This window comes from Sitophilus oryzae, unplaced genomic scaffold, assembly GCF_002938485.1.
Source record: "Sitophilus oryzae breed Bouriz unplaced genomic scaffold, Soryzae_2.0 scaffold_111_pilon_pilon, whole genome shotgun sequence".
In the NCBI taxonomy this organism is placed as follows: Eukaryota; Metazoa; Arthropoda; class Insecta; order Coleoptera; family Curculionidae; genus Sitophilus; species Sitophilus oryzae.
The window spans coordinates 9,464,043-9,482,804 of record NW_022145749.1 but is presented as its reverse complement, the minus strand read 5'-3'; the positions used below and the strand labels follow the sequence as shown (position 1 = coordinate 9,482,804).

General features: G+C 31.3%; 3 protein-coding genes across 7 annotated transcripts; 1 reads left to right on the top strand and 2 right to left on the bottom strand.

Moving 5' to 3' along the window:
* Positions 1-2,534: 2,534 nt before the first annotated feature.
* LOC115885582 (coiled-coil and C2 domain-containing protein 1-like) lies at positions 2,535-14,611 on the bottom strand. 2 transcript variants are annotated; one of them, XM_030904537.1, is made up of 15 exons: positions 14,408-14,611; positions 14,110-14,259; positions 13,912-14,044; positions 13,639-13,855; positions 13,324-13,580; positions 13,027-13,193; positions 12,238-12,374; positions 12,085-12,181; positions 11,826-12,027; positions 10,400-10,637; positions 8,077-8,232; positions 7,771-8,008; positions 7,561-7,712; positions 4,993-5,125; positions 2,535-3,228 (listed from the first exon to the last, which is right to left on the bottom strand). In XM_030904537.1, exons 1-15 carry the CDS (start codon positions 14,465-14,467, stop codon positions 3,109-3,111), a joined length of 2,457 nt encoding a protein of 818 aa, XP_030760397.1. In that variant the 5' UTR covers positions 14,468-14,611; the 3' UTR covers positions 2,535-3,108. The 2 variants fall into 2 exon arrangements, with proteins under 2 accessions (XP_030760397.1, XP_030760407.1); XM_030904547.1 differs by having other exon boundaries at positions 4,993-5,083; positions 14,408-14,609.
* A 249-nt stretch (positions 14,612-14,860) lies between these two features.
* Positions 14,861-16,734, bottom strand: LOC115885593 (prolactin regulatory element-binding protein). 2 transcript variants are annotated; one of them, XM_030904558.1, is made up of 7 exons: positions 16,433-16,734; positions 16,201-16,375; positions 15,899-16,132; positions 15,499-15,843; positions 15,312-15,442; positions 15,092-15,254; positions 14,861-15,032 (listed from the first exon to the last, which is right to left on the bottom strand). In XM_030904558.1, exons 1-7 carry the CDS (start codon positions 16,571-16,573, stop codon positions 14,947-14,949), a joined length of 1,275 nt encoding a protein of 424 aa, XP_030760418.1. In that variant the 5' UTR covers positions 16,574-16,734; the 3' UTR covers positions 14,861-14,946. The 2 variants fall into 2 exon arrangements, with proteins under 2 accessions (XP_030760418.1, XP_030760426.1); XM_030904566.1 differs by having other exon boundaries at positions 15,899-16,129.
* LOC115885608 (mediator of RNA polymerase II transcription subunit 15-like) lies at positions 16,679-17,504 on the top strand. Of its 3 annotated transcripts, XM_030904571.1 has the most exons (5): positions 16,774-16,841; positions 16,963-17,027; positions 17,096-17,235; positions 17,295-17,326; positions 17,382-17,504. In XM_030904571.1, the coding sequence occupies exons 2-5, from the start codon at positions 16,975-16,977 to the stop codon at positions 17,496-17,498; spliced, it is 342 nt and encodes a 113-aa protein (XP_030760431.1). In that variant the 5' UTR covers positions 16,774-16,841; positions 16,963-16,974; the 3' UTR covers positions 17,499-17,504. The 3 variants fall into 3 exon arrangements, 2 of the variants coding, with proteins under 2 accessions (XP_030760435.1, XP_030760431.1); XM_030904575.1 differs by lacking the exons at positions 16,774-16,841; positions 16,963-17,027 and adding an exon at positions 16,679-16,741; XR_004050769.1 differs by lacking the exon at positions 16,963-17,027 and having other exon boundaries at positions 16,780-16,841.
* Positions 17,505-18,762: the final 1,258 nt, after the last annotated feature.

Below are 18,762 nucleotides of genomic sequence, written 5' to 3'. Positions count from 1 at the left end.
TGACTTGGTTTGACACGAGATCTAACAACTTTTTATAATGGAAAAATTGTGTTGCCAACTTGGCATATTTTTACATTCTATATTTTTGATGGGAGCTCATTTTTTTTGTGGTTTATTCTCAAATTTTTTCTCGGGTAATATATATCATTCAAAATAATATTAAAGAAGGCTGACTAGTAATAATTCATAAATTTTGAATTGAATTATTGTAGACGTATCTGTTTTAAAAAAAGTAGTGTTCTCGAATAGTTGAATTTAAATATTTTAAATAGTTTTTTTTCTTATTCTTTATATTTTATTGCTTCCGCGCGACGACGGAAAGAGATAAACTTTCCGAAACGTTAAGCATTTTTTTCTTTGTTAGGCAAATTTGTATAACTGTAAACATAACTTCTGACAAGCAGTGTCCGTTTAGGTTTAACGCAGAAATGTTTACAAAAAATATCTATTTTATTTTGTAGATTTTCATGCAGTGCAGTGGCGAAATACCCATAAAGGATTTTTTTTGGAGAGATGAATCCGCCACATAGGTATAGACATATTTTAATATAATAATAATAAACAACGCTTTATTGTACAAAAAGCCAAAATAGCTTCATCGACAAAGCATTTACAAAACAAACAAAAGCACAAAAAGGAATATACAAATAATAAAAAATGTCATGCAATACAAATCAATTCAAAAAAATTTACGTCATTAAAATTACAAATAAAACATACATGGACATTGCAGAACACAGGCGTATCAATAAAATTTTACAAAAGGAAAATTGTAAATGGATAAAATCATGTAAGAGTTATAAAATATTAAATATTAAATACTAGACCTTTAACCAGTGTGTGACATGATCAAAATTTTAAAATTCAAAATTGTTTATGATTAAACATCAACAAAAAAGTCGTTTACCGCATATACATTTTACATATACATTTACCTCCAGTAAGTATGATTTCAGAACTTTGCGAAATGCGGGAAAGAATGAATGTGACTTGATATTCAAAGGCCAATGATTGTACATTTTTTTGGCATTGTACAGTATTGAGCCTTTAACTAGTTCTGAGCTCGGGGTTGGCAGATAAAGATGCTCCGCATTCCTAAGTGGATAGTTGTGAGATGGCCTTTCCGGAATAGCAGATATGTGCTTGCGGATTAAGCAAACGGATTCAAAAATGAATGAGGAAGGAAGTGTCAGTATTTTGAAATTTTTAAAGAAATTCTGGCAGTGAGTTCTACTGTTCAGTCCCAATAAATATCGAACTGCTCTCTTTTCAAGTTTGAACATAAGATCAAATTTTATCGTGTAGCAAGTACCCCAGAATGGAAGGGCATAACGAAGATGCGACTCAAAAAGGGCATAATAGACCATATAATACTGGGTGTTCCATTTAAAATAACAATGATGCTACCACTTATCTCCCCTTTGGTTTAGTAAACCTTTGTGATTTTTATGTAACATATGAAGCATCGGCATTGTCGAAATTGTTTTGTTTTGTCTGCTGTTTGTTAAAATATGTATTCTAATTTTTAAATATCCAGCCTTTAAATGGCATCAAAATGGAGGTTTATAAGGTACTCATTATTTACCGAATTTAATTTCTTCCAAAGTCCCTGGCATGTCCCTAGATAATATAATTTATAATTTCGTCACTTGCTTTCGAGATTTTTTGTAACAATGTTGTACAGGGTGACTCAAATTCAACGCTCATCATTGGGATTCCGGAAACCGTAAGAGATACAGGATCGATTAAATGGAGGCAAAGTGGCGCAATTTGATGCTCAATAAAATGCCGTATTGCATTTTGAAAAATTCCGAATACTTAAGAAAATATTCGAAAAAAAACGGAATTTTCAATCTTGTTTTCTATTGTTTCCTGGCTTTATTTGTTAAGATAATGTGTGATTAAATATTGACTCTGACGTTTCGGCTTCTGGCGACCATCATCAACATAATTTTTTTAAATTATATTAAATTAATTAAATTATTATTAATAATTAAATTATTTTATATAATATTAAAATACGGACCTGATTTTTTTTTCAATTTAATTAAATCCTTTGATCACTCTTAAAACACTATATATTATAATATATAGTCACTTTGATATTTGCCGACGTTTCGTATAGAAAATTCCATCACCAGAATATTTTATGCAAAAAAAATAAAAAATAAAAATGCAATACGGCATTTTATTGAGCATGAAATTGCGCAACTTTGCCTCCATTTAACCGATCCTGTATCTCTTACGGTTTCCGAAATCCCAATAATGAGCGTCGAATTCGAGCCACCCTGTACTTCTCTAGAAACTTCTATTTAAACCAAAAATCAATGCACTTTGTATGATTATCTATAAAATACTTTCTAAAGAATGTATATTTACTTTAATACTATCAAATTAAAACATGATGCAAAATCGCAGAGAAAGTAACTCATGCTGTTTTTACAGTAGTTATTTTGTTATTTACTACAATCAAGAATTATTAATTTAAATTTTATAAAAATCTTAAGAATTACATCAGTTAAATGACTACCACGTTTTTAATTAAATACTATATTTATTAAGCTAAAAATCACAATAATTGTATGTTACAATGACTCATGGTATAACAAAATATAATTAAATATAAGTTCTTTTAAAATTATTTACAATCATACTCAATAAGGCACCTATAAAAAATATGTCTCAAGAAATATAATATTCACTCTAATAAAATAAATACTCAATATGACTGTTGCCATTTTTTGCGTTATGACATTACTAAACTTAAAATACAAAACATTGGAATAAAAGTACAACACAACTTAGAAAACATCAAAAAATAATTTTGGACTTTTACTTTAAAAAGTACAAATGGCCATCCATAGATCTGACTTAATTAAACTTGTTGTTGACTATTCATTAGAGCAACATAACTTGAAAATTATTTGCATTAAGACTAGAACTTAATAGACTATGAAAAAATATTAAAGATATTAATATTATATTCGTTTTATACATCTCAAAATAGTATATATTAAAATAATCTTAAAAAATAGGTATATGCATCAATTGATAAAAAAATATGAGGGTTATACTTATAGGCAAACATTAACAGAGTGTATATTTTCTCTACTGATCTATAATTAGCCATTTTTCTTGAATTTGTTCAACTTGCTGAGTAACTATAGGACTTCTTAACCTCAATCTGACTTCTAGTTTACCACCTGTCTTTCTTCGTCCATCCATGACCTAAAATAAAACTTTAACCATGACATATTTGTCTTCAAACATGTTGTAGTTCAAAAATTCAAATTTAAACAAATTCAAAAATTAAAAGCAAATATAATACCGTATGATCGAAAAAAAAACGGCGTCCAGTTGGCTTGGAAATGACGATCGATGACATTTCCTATATAATTTTACATATAAAATGACAGCGATCTTCATTTCATAGCCATCGCTGACGCCGTTTTTATTCGATCATACGGTATTAATTTACAGTATGTCCCCGGATTGTCTTTACAAAAGGAAAAACTTTTTTATTATCGACATTTAGAGGAAAATGCATCCTTCATAAAATTTTTTGCTTGTTCTAAAACGGTTAATTCCGTTTACACTTTTCCAAATCTCCATACCGTTTTAGAGAAAATTTAATAAAACTTGAAAAATCGTTGAATTTTTTCTTAAAAATCGTCTTAAAAATCAAAAGGCGTTTCTATGGTAATATAATTTCGATTTCATTCTTTGATAGATGGTTATAATTAATTTTGACTCATATTTATGATGTTATTAAAATATCACATTTTCCGATAATTATCACTCTTTCCGTAGCATTGAACTAAATAAATTTTGTGCTTCTTTAACATTTTAAAACATCAAAAATAAGACGTTAATTAAAATTCTATCAATAACTATCTATCAAAGCATGAAATCGGAATGATATTACCATAAAAACATAAAACGCCTTTTGATTTTTAGGACTCATTAAAATAGGTCCAGCCGTTCTTGAGTTATAAATTGTGTAACTAACCCGACTTTTTGTTTTATTTATTTCGATAATTAAGAACTGTTAAACCTTTGAATAAGAAGATTAAGGAAGGAGCATAATGCTATCCATGTATTCATGCATGGTGGGCGGAAAAAGCACTCTAGGGTGGGGATCCTTGACAGTTCTGTTTGACGATTCATTTGATACATTTGAATTTGATTTGAAATTTTATGGATTTGTCAGTCTTTACGGAGCTTATTTTATGTTATTTATTATTTATTCTACTACTGATAGTTGTATAAAGGTAGTAAATCTAGATGGAAATTGTGGCAGAACTTAAATTAACAGTGACACTATCGCGATTTATCGAAAAAGACTCTTAGTTGGTTGTTGTAGCGTGCGGTAGATCTCGGCAAAAATTGAGTGAAATAATGGAACCACTTTTCGCTAGTAAGTGACTATATAATATACATACGTGTAGTAAACCGATCATTTATGAAATTCACTTAAATTAACTAAATTATATATTTTTCTTGCATTTTAGCTTTTATTTATAACTTGTAAAAGATTAGATGTCAAACAATTTAGATACGTTAATTTGACTTACCTGCTTCAGTAGCGTATCGGATGTGTGTGTTAATAAATACTTATTATAACTTATCTATTTTTATTAGAATTATATATTTTTATAACAATTTTAATAACTACCAACATTTATTCACAACGTAAAATAAAACAACAAATTATTGAGTCTACCCCACATCTACCCTACATCATAGTTTTACATTTTTTAAATAAAATTAGAACGGCACTGATAAACCGGAATTTAAGTCGGCCATATTTGAGGCCCATCGCGGTGTACCTAAGATTTTTGATATGCTCCTTCCTTAGTCTTCTTATTCAAAGTGTTAAACGAATATATGACATTACTGACAGTTCTCAGTCATATCGATTTTAGCACTTCTAGTTTTCCGTTTTGGTATATCCATATTTTTTAATAAATTTAATTTTAAAATAATACTTACGTCAAAACTGTCGTGTATCTCGCACTGGGTCTCTAACGGCTGCAGCTTCAAATTGACCGTACCAATCAGAGAATCGCTTCGGAAGAATCCGCTGAAACAACAAAAGATGTCGCTAGCGCAACCACAGTCGCAACTAGCCAACCGCATTATGGCAGTAGAGTTCATTCAAAAAATAAGTGCAATATACATACATGATATTGTTAACGATGATATACTTGACAATACATTATTATTTCTTCATGAAGAAGAGAGTGAAAGAAATGAATAAATTAAAATTGTGCATAAAAAGCAGACAATATAAGAGCGAATATCCATTCTGTAGAAAGATATGACAATGTCCCATACTGCCACAATTCCGCTATTAGCGCAGACGTTATTTTGACATTTACGTTTGTTGTCCGATAACCTGTAAACTCAATCTTGGCCTAACTTTTTATTTTTGCAATTTCTGTTTTGTTAGTTTTTGATTAAGTAATTTGATAGATTTAGTTAAATTATACTTCTACACAAAATAGTAAGTAGATCTTAAAGTAGTAATTCTGGATCCCCCCCTCCGGGATTATTTAAAATATAATATAAGTAAATCAGAAGAGCAACTGTATTTATACTTTTCCCGATATTGGCCTATTGAATCTTAAATAACACATTCAATGCTATGTACTATAAATGATTGTAATATTTAAGAGAAAAGTATATTTTATGATAATTTAGGTTTATTTATACATTTTAAAACGCTGTGTCTAGGTGCACGCGATCTAAACAAAAAACGGCGTATTTTGATTGATATTACCAACAGCTGCAAAAAAAATAAAAAAATTAAAACAGCTGTAACAAAATTTAAAAAAAGTTCTACTTTTTTCGGGGGGCCGTTTTTTTTTTGATCATACGGTATATACAGTATAGTATATACAGGTAAGTGTACAGTGGCTTGTTGTTTTCCTGGTGGAGCACTCATCCACTAAATCGATCCCTGTAAACATGGGGGCCGTTGTTGTGCCCTTTATTTAGCCCTTTATTAACCAGGCGTCGCGTTTATTAACGAGCGTCCGCTTCACCCACGGAGCCACAGGCTGCTTTCGTAACCAGGCTATAGCTACGCATTATTTAGTGAGGAAAGCTTTCCGGTTTCCGTTAACGTGCACCTAGACACAACGTTTTTAAAGTAGTATATAGTATCGCAATTGAAAATATAACGTTTTCAAAATGTCAAAATATTCTCTGTGTAAATAGTGGTATGCACTAACGTTATTAATTAACGCATAAACGCTTATTATGACACTTTATCGAAGTGTCATAACTGTCAAAGTTGTCAAAATATCGTCTCCCCTAATAACGCATATTGTTGTCACATCTCTCTAATAAAGAACAGACAAGCAGTTGTTGATATTTATTCACTCTAATACTACATTAATTCTCTTCATCATATTCATAAACAAAACATATTTCTATATTCATTAACTACACAACATGCTACAAATATTTTTTTCAATTACGGATAACTATGACATATAGATTTTATCTTACTGTAATCCTTGCACTTTATCTTCACTAGTAACTCTAGTACCATAATAACACAGCTTCTCTAACCTTCACCAATTATTTTCCTTACACACATGCAAAACAACAGTCGGTATAACCAACGGCGGGACAGAATAGAGATAGGTTAAAAAAATGTAGGGAAAAATAAAATAAATTGCAATGAAATCAAAATATGTATGAATTTCGCATGATTTTATATTCAATATAAAAAATATTGAGTTATTGAAAAGCAGTTTATGTTTATTTAATTACTTCAGCACGCCCAAAACAAGAATTATATTTTTGACATAACCTACTGTGAAGCGAAACCTTGGGTCAGCGTTTACACTTTTAAGAGTGAATCGCTATGGCGATATACAGTGGCGGATACATGTGATTTTTAACTCAAAAGCCTAATATTTAACCCAATTTCTAGATTTTAGGGGGCGACTTGGCCATGGTCACTGGCGATATAGTAAGTCAGAGAGAGAAAAATGCGAAGTATTTATTACATAACCACTTAATCCGACGCTACATTTCATGCGCTTGGGAAAATACTTGATCTTCTTTCTTTATTCAGTATATCTTATTTAATTGAGCATATAGATCAGCGTCCAAGGCCAGATATGCCGACCCGGTATGTCACGGCGGCTACTTACAAAAATCCTCTAAACCTATGCCAAAAGTGTAATATCATAAAAATAAAGATTTTTGAATTTTTTAAATTATTTACAGACTCTAAAGAAGAAATATTGTATTATGAACTATTTTCTTGGATTCAAAAAATTAAAAATTGTGTATATAAACTTTTTTTCAATAACTCAATAACAAAAATATTCCCATTTCTTGCAAACTTTTTGACATATCCTGTATAAATTGAAAAATATGTAATATACAATGCATGAATAGATGGTCATCTGAAATGCTCTGGCATGTGACCTCAAAAATATAGTTTTATTGACAATATTCCCAAAAAATAAACTGCATTGACAAGGTCATACACCACATTATCTTATGAATTATAAGCCATAATTATTTCCTTTTACTCACCCCCTGGAATAAACTTCAAATTTAATGCCATGCCTTTTGAATACCCTCTGACACTGTCTAGAACTCCTTTGAATTGGTATTACAAAAGTCTGGTCATAAGTAGGGTTATTTGTATCTTTTATTGTAGACGTTTTGTCTGAATATGGCGTGTCCTAAAGTAATCAAGCATTATTTTATTACAATAATACAAAATTAATAATAAAAAAATACCTGTGGAAATGGAAATTCGAATTTCACATAGGTGTCAATGTCTTTGGGATTTTCCGATTTGTAATTAATTCCTCTAACTATAAAAAGCTCCAGGTCATTGTCTGTCAAATCAGTAAAACTTTTTACTATCGCAAAATCCTTAGTCTCATAATGGAACTTTGGAACTCTATTATTTGTACGTCTGGATACTCTAATCACGTCTAAATCTTTAGTAACGTTTAAAGCCAATCTTTCAAACCTAAAGAATTAACTCCCTTTATAACAATTTCATCAAAATATAAGTATATTAAAGATGAAAATGTTTACCTGTTTGTTCCCGCAACATCACCTAAAGCCTTATGATGATCCCTTGTACTTAAGCACATTTTTAATTGTTTAGTTAATTGTGTTTCGAGTCGTGATAAAACGTCATTGTCGCTCTGGCCATCTTCCGTGGCTTCGTCGGCCATGATTATTTCATATCTAAAATAAATACGTAATGGGGTACTAATCCACTTACAATATTTCTAGAAGTAATATAATTTGTCCAGCAAAATAATATATTGCAGTGATACATAGTGCACTTTCTCTGCCATCCTAATTCAAAAGATTGTAATTCAAAAATCATCTCAACCAATGACTAAAGAATACAAGGGAGGGTAACGAGCATATACGGGCTGGGGAAGTTTATGATGTAAAATTATAGGACGCCTTTTTTAGCACTAAACAAAGGAGGTAACACCGTAGATAAAGGAAATACATTTAGATTGGAATGCCCGTCAAAATTTTGGTCAATTTTGTCGCGAAATTGTTTTGGGTCGCGACCGTTGTACGCGATCTGGCGCTGCTATAGCGGTTGCTAAGAACAACCGCAAACAAAAACAGAAATAATTTTCTCTTGTCCATATCTCAATGAAAAAATTCCGAATGAATGAAAAAATTCCGAAACGCTATCAATGAAAAAATTCCGAAAAGTGTTTAAAGCGTCCATTTTCAAAGTAATTATTGGTATCTTGTGAGTTTAATTTAAGTTCTATTTACTCAAACCCGTGATAATTGTGAAAAGGTGGCATTAAAAGCTGTGCTGTGAACTGTGAACTGCAAAAACCATCGTGGATCGTGGCATAACGTCGGTTTCCAATGTTTCATAGGTATTTCATACATGTCCTTATATAAAATAAAGTTTCTTGTATATAACACACTGTATTTTATTTATAAAATTAAAAGAAAATAATAATAAATTTGAATTTGATATAATTCCGGAAAAAGCCGAACCGCTCCGAAATTTTCAAAAGCTTTAGATCGCGACCGTTGCAAGAATAGCGCCAAATAGTTGTTTACATTGTCCTTACGGGCAATTTCCAATCTAATGAGTAACACCAGGAAAAAAAGGCTATACTTAAACTGCCGTTAAACGGTAGCTTACTAAAATGCCGTTAATAGGTATGACGTCGTTGATGTGACGCACTTGACGGCTTTATGAAATATAGGAATTTTATAAGGACAAACCAACGCCATCCACCCCACCAAATAACCAACTTAACCAACATAACTAACCTCGACACTGATAAAAAAATATATAAAAAACAAATATAAATTAGTAAAAACCAACCAACCCCACCAAATAACCAACTAACCAATAAATTAACACCCTCTAAATAACCACGCTAACCATCCCGCCAAATAACTAAACCAATCTAACCAAAAAGAGTGAAGCCAATGCAATAAATCACGCTATAAGCAAAAAAAAATATAAAAAAGTCTTGGTCGGCATGAGATTTGAACCATGGACCATTCGCTCACGAAGCGATAGCCTCAGCCACGGAGCCACAGGTGCTCTTGCAAAATGCTTATAGCTAGGCATTACTTTCCGCCGACATAAACGACGTCACAATATCTATTAACGGCATTTTAGTAGGCTACCGTTTAACGGCTGTTTAAGTACATTGGGAAAAATATTAGCAATTTTCAATAGTTTGATGTTTGTGTGTAGTGAACTTTGTATAAACTTGTTGGTATTACAATGGTATTACATTGGCTTTCAAATATAAAATATAAAAAAAGGTCTAGGAATTAAGTTTCTAGGTAAATAAACAAATAATTAATTTTCTGAACTCCACCTTTTTAGCTTTTTTACTGAATATGATAATTATTTTGCTCATATTATGCTATATGTGCTACATATTGAGCATATAGTCCATACTAGTTTTTTACCCTTTGTGAATGTTCTAATACTTTTTCTTAAATAATTGGCATATACCTAAAAAGCAGCATCCATCATAAGCGTAGGCGAAACATTTATCAAAAATATAAATAAATAAAGATTATTCTTAAACCCGTGTAAAAAAAATAAGTTGTTACAGTAAGTACTAAACTAAATTTTGTACTCTCCAGTTTAGTCGACACCTGGCCCTGTTTACAAACGAATTTTGGGAGCTAAAAAAATGAATAATACAATTTATTATAAATGGCAGACATGTAAAAAGTAAAATTAAAAACCGTATAAAAATTGCAATTTTACATTTCTGGTATTATTGATTCTTGCATTCTTTAGTCATTGATGTAACTGATTTTTTTCACATTTATTCAATCATTCCCTGTACATTACATTACGTTATTATTGCAAACATATATTTTACTACACACTTACTCATCGTCTAGTTGTGACTTTGCTTCGGGCGAGACAGGAATTGTAGCCCAATCTACCGGCAACCCAGCTTGTGCCGCTTCGATCAGTTTGTCAAAACCGTGAGCTTGGCGCAAAAATTCCTTGGCTTGTACCAACTCTCCTTTCTGCTTTGCATTCAAGGCGGCTGTTTTGAATTGTTTCTGTTTGGCTTGCAGAATTAACACTTGCTTTTCTTGATGCGATGTTGCAGATCTATTACCTGCAATGAAATACTTACTTTATTATACGGGTCTGGTCATTTTGAAATGATAGTCTGTATTATTTAATGAGTAATTCATTATTTTTTTAATTTAGTATAAACTTTTCAAATAAGTGCGATACATCATTGGTTTTAAGACCTTGGGAGTTCTTAAAATCCGTATTAAGAAAGCCAATGTCGTATTTAAAAAAATATATATTATTTTGAACAGGAAACAGATCATGGAGAGGATTAAATTGCGTTAGAGATCTAAAATTTATTTTTGTTGCTTAAGTTTTGCGGCTTTTATTGAAAATGATGAAATTATTAAAAATTAATTAAAACATAGATCCTTCAGTGTTTCAGCTACGCTCAATATCAGTTTACAGACTGTGAGTAGAATCTTATAAAAAGTAAAGACTAATGTTAACCAAAGTAAAAATATACCAGAAGGGGTGCCATTTAAAAATCAAAAGTTGAAGTTATTTCCGGTGAAACAGGAAGTGACTGAAAACAACTGAATACCTCAATCAATCCTAATTTATATCATATACTAACATACCAAATTTGTTTTTTTTTATCTGAAAAAAAAAATAAAAGTTATAGGGGTGAGCCACTTTTGAGACGCACCCGGTATATTACATAGTCTTTCTTTATTACCTATGATCGATTTCTAAATAACATTTTGTAAAACTCCCAAAACTTTTTGAACTAAAGAAATAAACATAGTGAGCATGCAGTGATGGGTAAACACCCGGTACAGTGAAATTTGGGTAAATACTTCCAAGTGTGGGAAAAATGTTCCAAGTACTTATACTTACTTTGTTAATTTACTTTAACAAATTTTAACAAAAAATAAATGGTCAGGTAACCATCAGTTATACCATCAGTTATATCATAGTAACGACAGCACAACGCCGACGGTGCAATTTAGGTAAATACCCTAATTTTATAAGGGGATTCCCCGACCACCGCATCCTATATATACCCAGTATAATACCAGGAATATATCTGCAATATTCCTCCAATGGATACCTTATACATTCTAGGTACACCCAAATTTTATTTACCTACCTGTTGGGTTATTTACCTTTGACTATATAACCAGTTAAAGGTATTTACCCACCGCCCAGCACTGTAAGTGAATAATTTATAAGCGTGTTAAACAAATGTTGGCATTAAAGAATGTATTTTACCTACAAAACCTACCTGATATACGAGACGCATTGGGCTTTGCAGGGGCAACGCCACCTTCTTTACTATCACTAACAGCCGTTTCATCTTGTTTAGGCGCTTGAGGTGAACTAGGCGTTACCTTTCCAGTTCCTGGTATTGGAATAGGAGCAAACCCCGGTGGAGTTGGTAATTCATCAAACGGAACAGGCTTTCCAGCTCTATGAAATTTTAAAGCCTGGAAATTTCAAAGTCAGTTTCAACATTAGTAACACAAAATATTGGTTATATTTACCTGTTCGTACTGCTTTACAATTCTTCCAAACCTTCTTGCCTTGCTTGAATTCTCTTCTTCTGTGGCCTTTTGCACATGTGATTTGTAAAATTCTAATCTAAAATATACAATATAAATAAAAACTATGGAATTTTTAAATTCTAATTTAGAAACCTTTGCTGTAAAGCTTCCTCTACAGTTCCTGCGGTTATCAATTCAGGTTGTGGTATGTCACTTGGGATTTCAGGAACCTCAATTTCTGAGGATTGTTTCTGAGTTTCATTTTCTTGAATCCTTGGCTTGGGATCATCCTGTAAAATGTATTTACTTTAGTACCCTGTTTAGACAGACATCCAAAAATTGACGAAAAAATACTGTTGTATTAAAATGACTGACACCAATCATATCATTATTCAAATTATAGGTATGTTCAGGGTATCTCATTTTAGCATTTGACAGGGTTTTTCGTTTATGGGTAGAGGTACAAAGATGTGGTTTTCATCACTGTGCTACTTTTTTTATAAAACAAAAAATGCTAAACACAGATTTGTCTAGCCTTCTTGGTTCCTGAAATACAGGATGAATTTTAAAATGATGCATTTTTTAATTTTTTATTTATTGAAAAGGTGACAGCTAAGTCTCGTAGAGTTTTTCACGTAGAATCCAGCGGTATAAGTAGTTTTTTGCTGACATAATTTTTGAAATATGACTCAAAATTCTGTCTTTTAAAATTCAAATTTGCGCTGTATTTCAGGAACTAAAAGAGTCAGGACAAATCTGTTTGTAGCATCTTTAGTTTCATAAAAAAGTAGCAGTAAATGTGAATACTGCATTTTTGTACCTCTACTCATAAAAGAGTAACCCTGTAAAATAGACAAAAATGGGACACCTTATACATTCAGTAATTAATAGAAAAAACCATTTGATTTAGAAATGATATTTGACATAAAATAATTTCCATACCTGTCCAGGGGGTCCCGGCATATCAGACAAGTCAACCGACTGTCCATTTTTTACGGCTTCTATTACCAAATCAAATTGTTTGGCTATTTTAACATATTTCAGGGCTTGCTCATTATTGCCCGATTTTTTGGCTTGTAAAGCCGCAATTTTATAAGATTTCTGTCTTTCTAAAATATTAAGCAACATAATTATTCAACTGCACAATTTTGAAAACATGTATTACAGTAATAGCAGAACCAAGTATTATTAACATATTTTTATATTTAATCAATATGTAAGTAGATAATATTAATATACCTATTAACATATTAAGTAGTTCTTCATCTATGCCACTTTTTACTTCAGCCACACTGTTCTGAACAACGTCAGGTAAAGAAGGGTCAGTTTTAATTGGAATTGTCGGTGCAGGTCTGGTTGGAGATAAGATTCCTTGAGAATTATCTGTATTTTCAGATGTTTTGTTATCCTCACTTTCAGGTGTTGTACCATCGTTTGGTTGTTTTGGTTTTATAATAATTTCAGGAGGAACTGATTCATCATTAATGTTAATATCACTAAAATATGGAATACAACAGGAACCCATACAAACATATAATAAAATTAATAACTTACACTCCTGCATTAGCTTTTTTAATTAAATCATTTAATGTTTTAATAGCCCTTCCATATCGCCTAGCTTTACTAGATTCTCCAGCTGCCTTAGCTTCCCTTTCCAATATTTGATAGTTCTTTAAACGGTTTGTTAAAATTTCTGACACATTACCAGATGGCACTTTCTGAGGAGATATTTCTTTTGGTGGTGTTAACTCACCTTCCTCATCAGAAGCACCTATAATTGTACCAGTGTCAGAAAATTAATTATTTAGTACCAATAAAAATACTAGCCAGTTATTTCATTTAATTCACTAAGCAAATCTGGGTCATTTTCATCAACATCTTCTTCAGCATCATCTTCATCTTTTAAACTGACAGATACCATAGCATCAAACTCTTGTTTGGACATAAGTTGATTGATTCCCTTGAAAATTATATAATATAATGCCATTTAATTTAGTAAAAAATAAATCAAACTTTGAAACATACCTGCTTGGGCTTTTTCCTGGGCTTTGCACCTCCTCCTCCAGCTAAAGCAGCTAATTCTGCCTCTAAGTCACTATCTCCACCATCGGAATCTACTGAACCACCCATTGGATTTGCTGGATCAAAATTTTGTGGTATATCAAATAGTCCAAACTATAATGAGAACAAAAAATAAAGAAAATTATGGTAAAAATTATAATACAAATACCGTATATACATAGATACTGTTTCATGTTAATAAAATATACAGAAAAACAAATAAATTATTGCCAAAAACAAATTGTTAAATTATTGTCTATACCTGAGCTAAATTTCCAGGATTAGTTCTATTTGGTCTATCCGGTTTCTTTTTTGAAAACATATTTCTGGATTTGTATTTTAGACCTAACGTATTTCTTAAAATATATTACTTTCACAAAGCAATTTTCTGATTAACTTTTCTTGTAATTTGTAATGTTTATTTTTAGAGAAGTATTTGTCAGATGTTATCTGTCAAGAAAATTTCCTAGAAAATTAACGGTAGAAAACAATGTAGCCACTCTAAAAAAATATGATGGAACTATATTAGTTCTCTGTACATATGCTATACATCGCTCTCTGATCTCGCGCTAAAAACATTATTTACATATCTCAGCTGATCATAACAGAAACGTCAAATCGAGTTTTTTTGTTTGAGCATATAAATAAGTGCATTATTAATATTCCTGTTTGGATCAAAACTTTGATATAAAGGTGTAGTCAAGATTAGACACATGATTTTTACTAATTTAATTATACATAAATTTAAACTACATTGTACAAAAAAAATGTATTTATATAAATATAGCATATCCATATCTTCTACAGACCTATGTATGAACAAAACAAAAAAGTTAAAAATAAAGTAATCATTAATATTACTATCGCCAGCCACAATGGTATAGTTTCTGAAATATATAAACACATTAACAGAATAAATTAGATACCCACTATATGTAGTACTCACTTCTATAAGGCAATGTGTGTATGCAAACTTGATTATCAACAGAAATTGATAATACTGCAGCTTCAGCTACACTACAAACAGTTTGGTTTTCCTGATTCAAGACCGGTAAAAACTCTAGACCTGTTACAAACATGGCATGTGCTCCAGGTACCTTTAAAACAATCTACAAACCAAATATTAAGCTAAAAATCCTTTTACATAATATTTCATCTTAAGTTACCTGTAAATTAAATGATGTATGGATCGAAACTGATCCACTGAACATAGTTCCCACAGCTACAAATCTTCCATCATCTCTTACTGCTAGGGCCGAAATACTTTCATCAAATATTGCAACTCTTTTAATTGTCTCTATCATAAAATTACTTTCTTTGTTATAAGTTAATTAAAAATAAATACTATTTTACCTTCTTCGGGCTGCCACTGTTGCAAAAAAGATTTTTGCTTTTTGGCAACACCGGTTGGATTGGAAAGCATATAAAGTGCACACTTCTTTTCACCTTCTATGATACCAAATCTGCATCTTTTATATAGATATTTCGAACCCTGCGGTTGATTCCATGTTAGTTTTTTAATTTCTTTTCCTCTAACACAGTCCCACAAAATTGCTTGACCATCTTTTGCCACTGTTATAATATAATTGTCGAATAAACTAAAATCTATATCATCTATCTCTTTTGTGTGACCTTTTAATTTGGTTAGAGGCTTAAGACTTGGAAATCTCCACATCTGTATAGTGCCATCTGTTCCACCTTAAAAGATTATGCAGAATTAATAAACTTAAGGTGATAAAAAAAAACTTGTTACCTGTAGCCATTAGATTCCCTTCTGGGTGTACCCTTACCACTCTACATAAAGGTTCAGGCTCATTAAAATCAGTCTGTACACTATCTGACGGACTTAAAATAAATTTTAACCTTTTCCTTAAATTCTTATTAATGTCATTATTTTTACTGGTAGGCGCTGATTTTCTGTGCCTCAGTTTACCATTAGTATGGTGGTCAGTTCCAAGGTTTTCAATATCACCGTTTTCTTGAGCTACTAAAATTATTAAATAATAATATAAAAATGTGTCTAATACTTGTTAATATCTAAATTAATGTAGTTACCCAATTCAGAGTTTACATTGTATAATTGACAATGACTCTCTTGACCAGCAACTAAATAAGTATGATTATTTTTTAAAGCCACTGCACAATTCATAACAACATTAGGACCTGTTTCATGTCTAGTTACTTCCTCGACATGGAATTTGTTTCCGTCATGCGACAGTTCAAAAATTTCCTAAAAATATAGCTTTATTCATATTTTATCGATATTTTAATTCAAATAACCACATACAAATCCATTCGCAACACCAGTTTTTGCTGAGCCTCCGCCCCCACCAACTAATACATGTCTGTTTGTAAGCATTTGGACGGTAAAAAGAGGAAAATTAATACGAGCAAGAACATCATCTATATTTCTTTTATAAGGTGCCATTATGTTACTAATTACTGTTCTAAACAATAAAACAATACAACTTCCACGTATATAACCTTAAAATTTGTTTGACCTCGAAAAATTGTTCGTTTTTTTGACAGTGACAGCTAAGGCCATGACTACTTACATAGACCAAAGACACAATTTAAAAAATATACCCGTATCAAGGTAGGTATCATAAAGGAACTAAAAAGTATTAAAAATAATTTAAATTAATTGTACGTACCTTTTCTCTGGTTTAAAGAAAGAATTTAACAAGAGAGATTTGGTAATTAAGTATTAGTGTTTTATATAACTACATCCAACACTCTGAACATGCTCTGAACTATGCAGTTAACATAAATCATTTATTTAAATCCAGAGATAACTATTTTAATCACTTTTTACAGTTTTTACATAAAATGTCAGACTCGTGGCAAAACGAAGTTTTTCGAAAAAGTGTTGAAGATAGAATGTATGATATTATTTTAGTTAATTTTGTATATTCATTGTTTTAACTTTTTGTTTTTCTCTTATTTTAAGAAATGAAGCCATAGAATCCTGCACATTAAAAGTATCAAGGTATGGTAGAAAAGCTGAAAAAAGAATATTTGAAAAATCGTCTAATAAACTACAGTATTTGGGCTATGTGGCTAGAATAATACTTGATATTCGTCAAATGAGTAAGTTATCTCATAAAATAGACAAAAAGAGAATTAATAATTGCCGATTTATTTTCTAGTTGTGGTTAGTGAAGATTGGCTTGATAAACAGGTAAAAGACGGGTAAATAATATTGATTATAAAAATAAGATTACGATATTTTTTAGATAACAAAAATATTAAGTAAGCCCGCTCCGAAGCTCCGAAGAGTTTTAACTCCTTCAGAATTGGCCAAATATAACATTAATTTAATAAAATTACAGAATGAATTAAAGAAACTATAGAAAATAGCATCGATTTTACTTTTACCAAAGCTTTTACACTATAAATAAAAAATTCAAAATCAGAATTCAAATTCATTTCTAGGGACTTTTTAATTAGGAATTTAGCGCTTTCAATGCTACCATCACCATGCTAATTGATGCTAACCTTTATGCTAACAAAATGCTAACCATAGATGCTAACCCTTGATTCACAAAACACATACACAAGACCTTGATTATAGATGATGCTAACTAATTTTGGATTTTTAAGACGCGTTGTCACTCGTCTTTATGGAGTCTAAATTTATTTTAAATTATTTTAAATTAACTAAAACAACCCCCCTTCCCCGTACCCCTCTCTTCTATTAGTATTTTTTCCTCCGTCTACCAGAGGCGCCCTTGTATAATAAAATTGAAATGTATTATAAGTTGCCTATCTATTTAATAGTATCAGTCTTTTATCTATGGTTCTACGGTTGGCAACCCTGACTGAGACTGATTGTCACCTGCAGTGTTACCAACTTCGGGATTTTATCCCTAAATTTGGGGAGAAAAAATCTATATGGGGATTTCTTTAGGGAGTAAAATTTTTTGGGGATATTTTAAGGGATAAAATTTCAATGGAATTTTACCGACCAGAGGAGATAAGACCGCTACTGCTATTTTTCAAAATTAATAGGAAAGTATAAATAAAACAAAATAATTTATTTATTTTAATCACCGAATCTTGGATAACAGTTGTGGGGATTTTAGATGTTTGGATTTAAGAAGGTTTGATATTATGGTTGTTCTGGGTGTGAATATGATAATCTGAAATCAGCTGGGTTTACTGTTTAGATTTTTCACAACTCAAAAGTCCATAAAATAAAGGGACGTGTTCAATCTGCTCTTTAATTACACAACTAAATAATTATTCTACAATAAAATAATTATTGAAAAACACGTTATGTCTTATTTGTCAGCCGATGCCGCTCTTCTTCTTTTCTTCTTGGCACCGATAGACTTCGCTCGGGATTCTATGCACAGCCCTAGTATGGATGGGATTGTCGATATCGATCCGCCACATAGCCCCCCCGTAGTGAGTTCGCCAACGGTGGATTTACGATACATCTGGAAGTGGCGGTCTTGAGAGTAATTTTCTTGATATGGTGAAGGGCGTCTTTTTCTTGATGTTTCTATGCTTGATATTTCTTCTAGGTATGGTAATGCATAAGAATGTTCTCCCTGTATTTCTCTGCTATTGGAAACATATGCTGGCTTCAATCTATCTACTGATATACTTTCT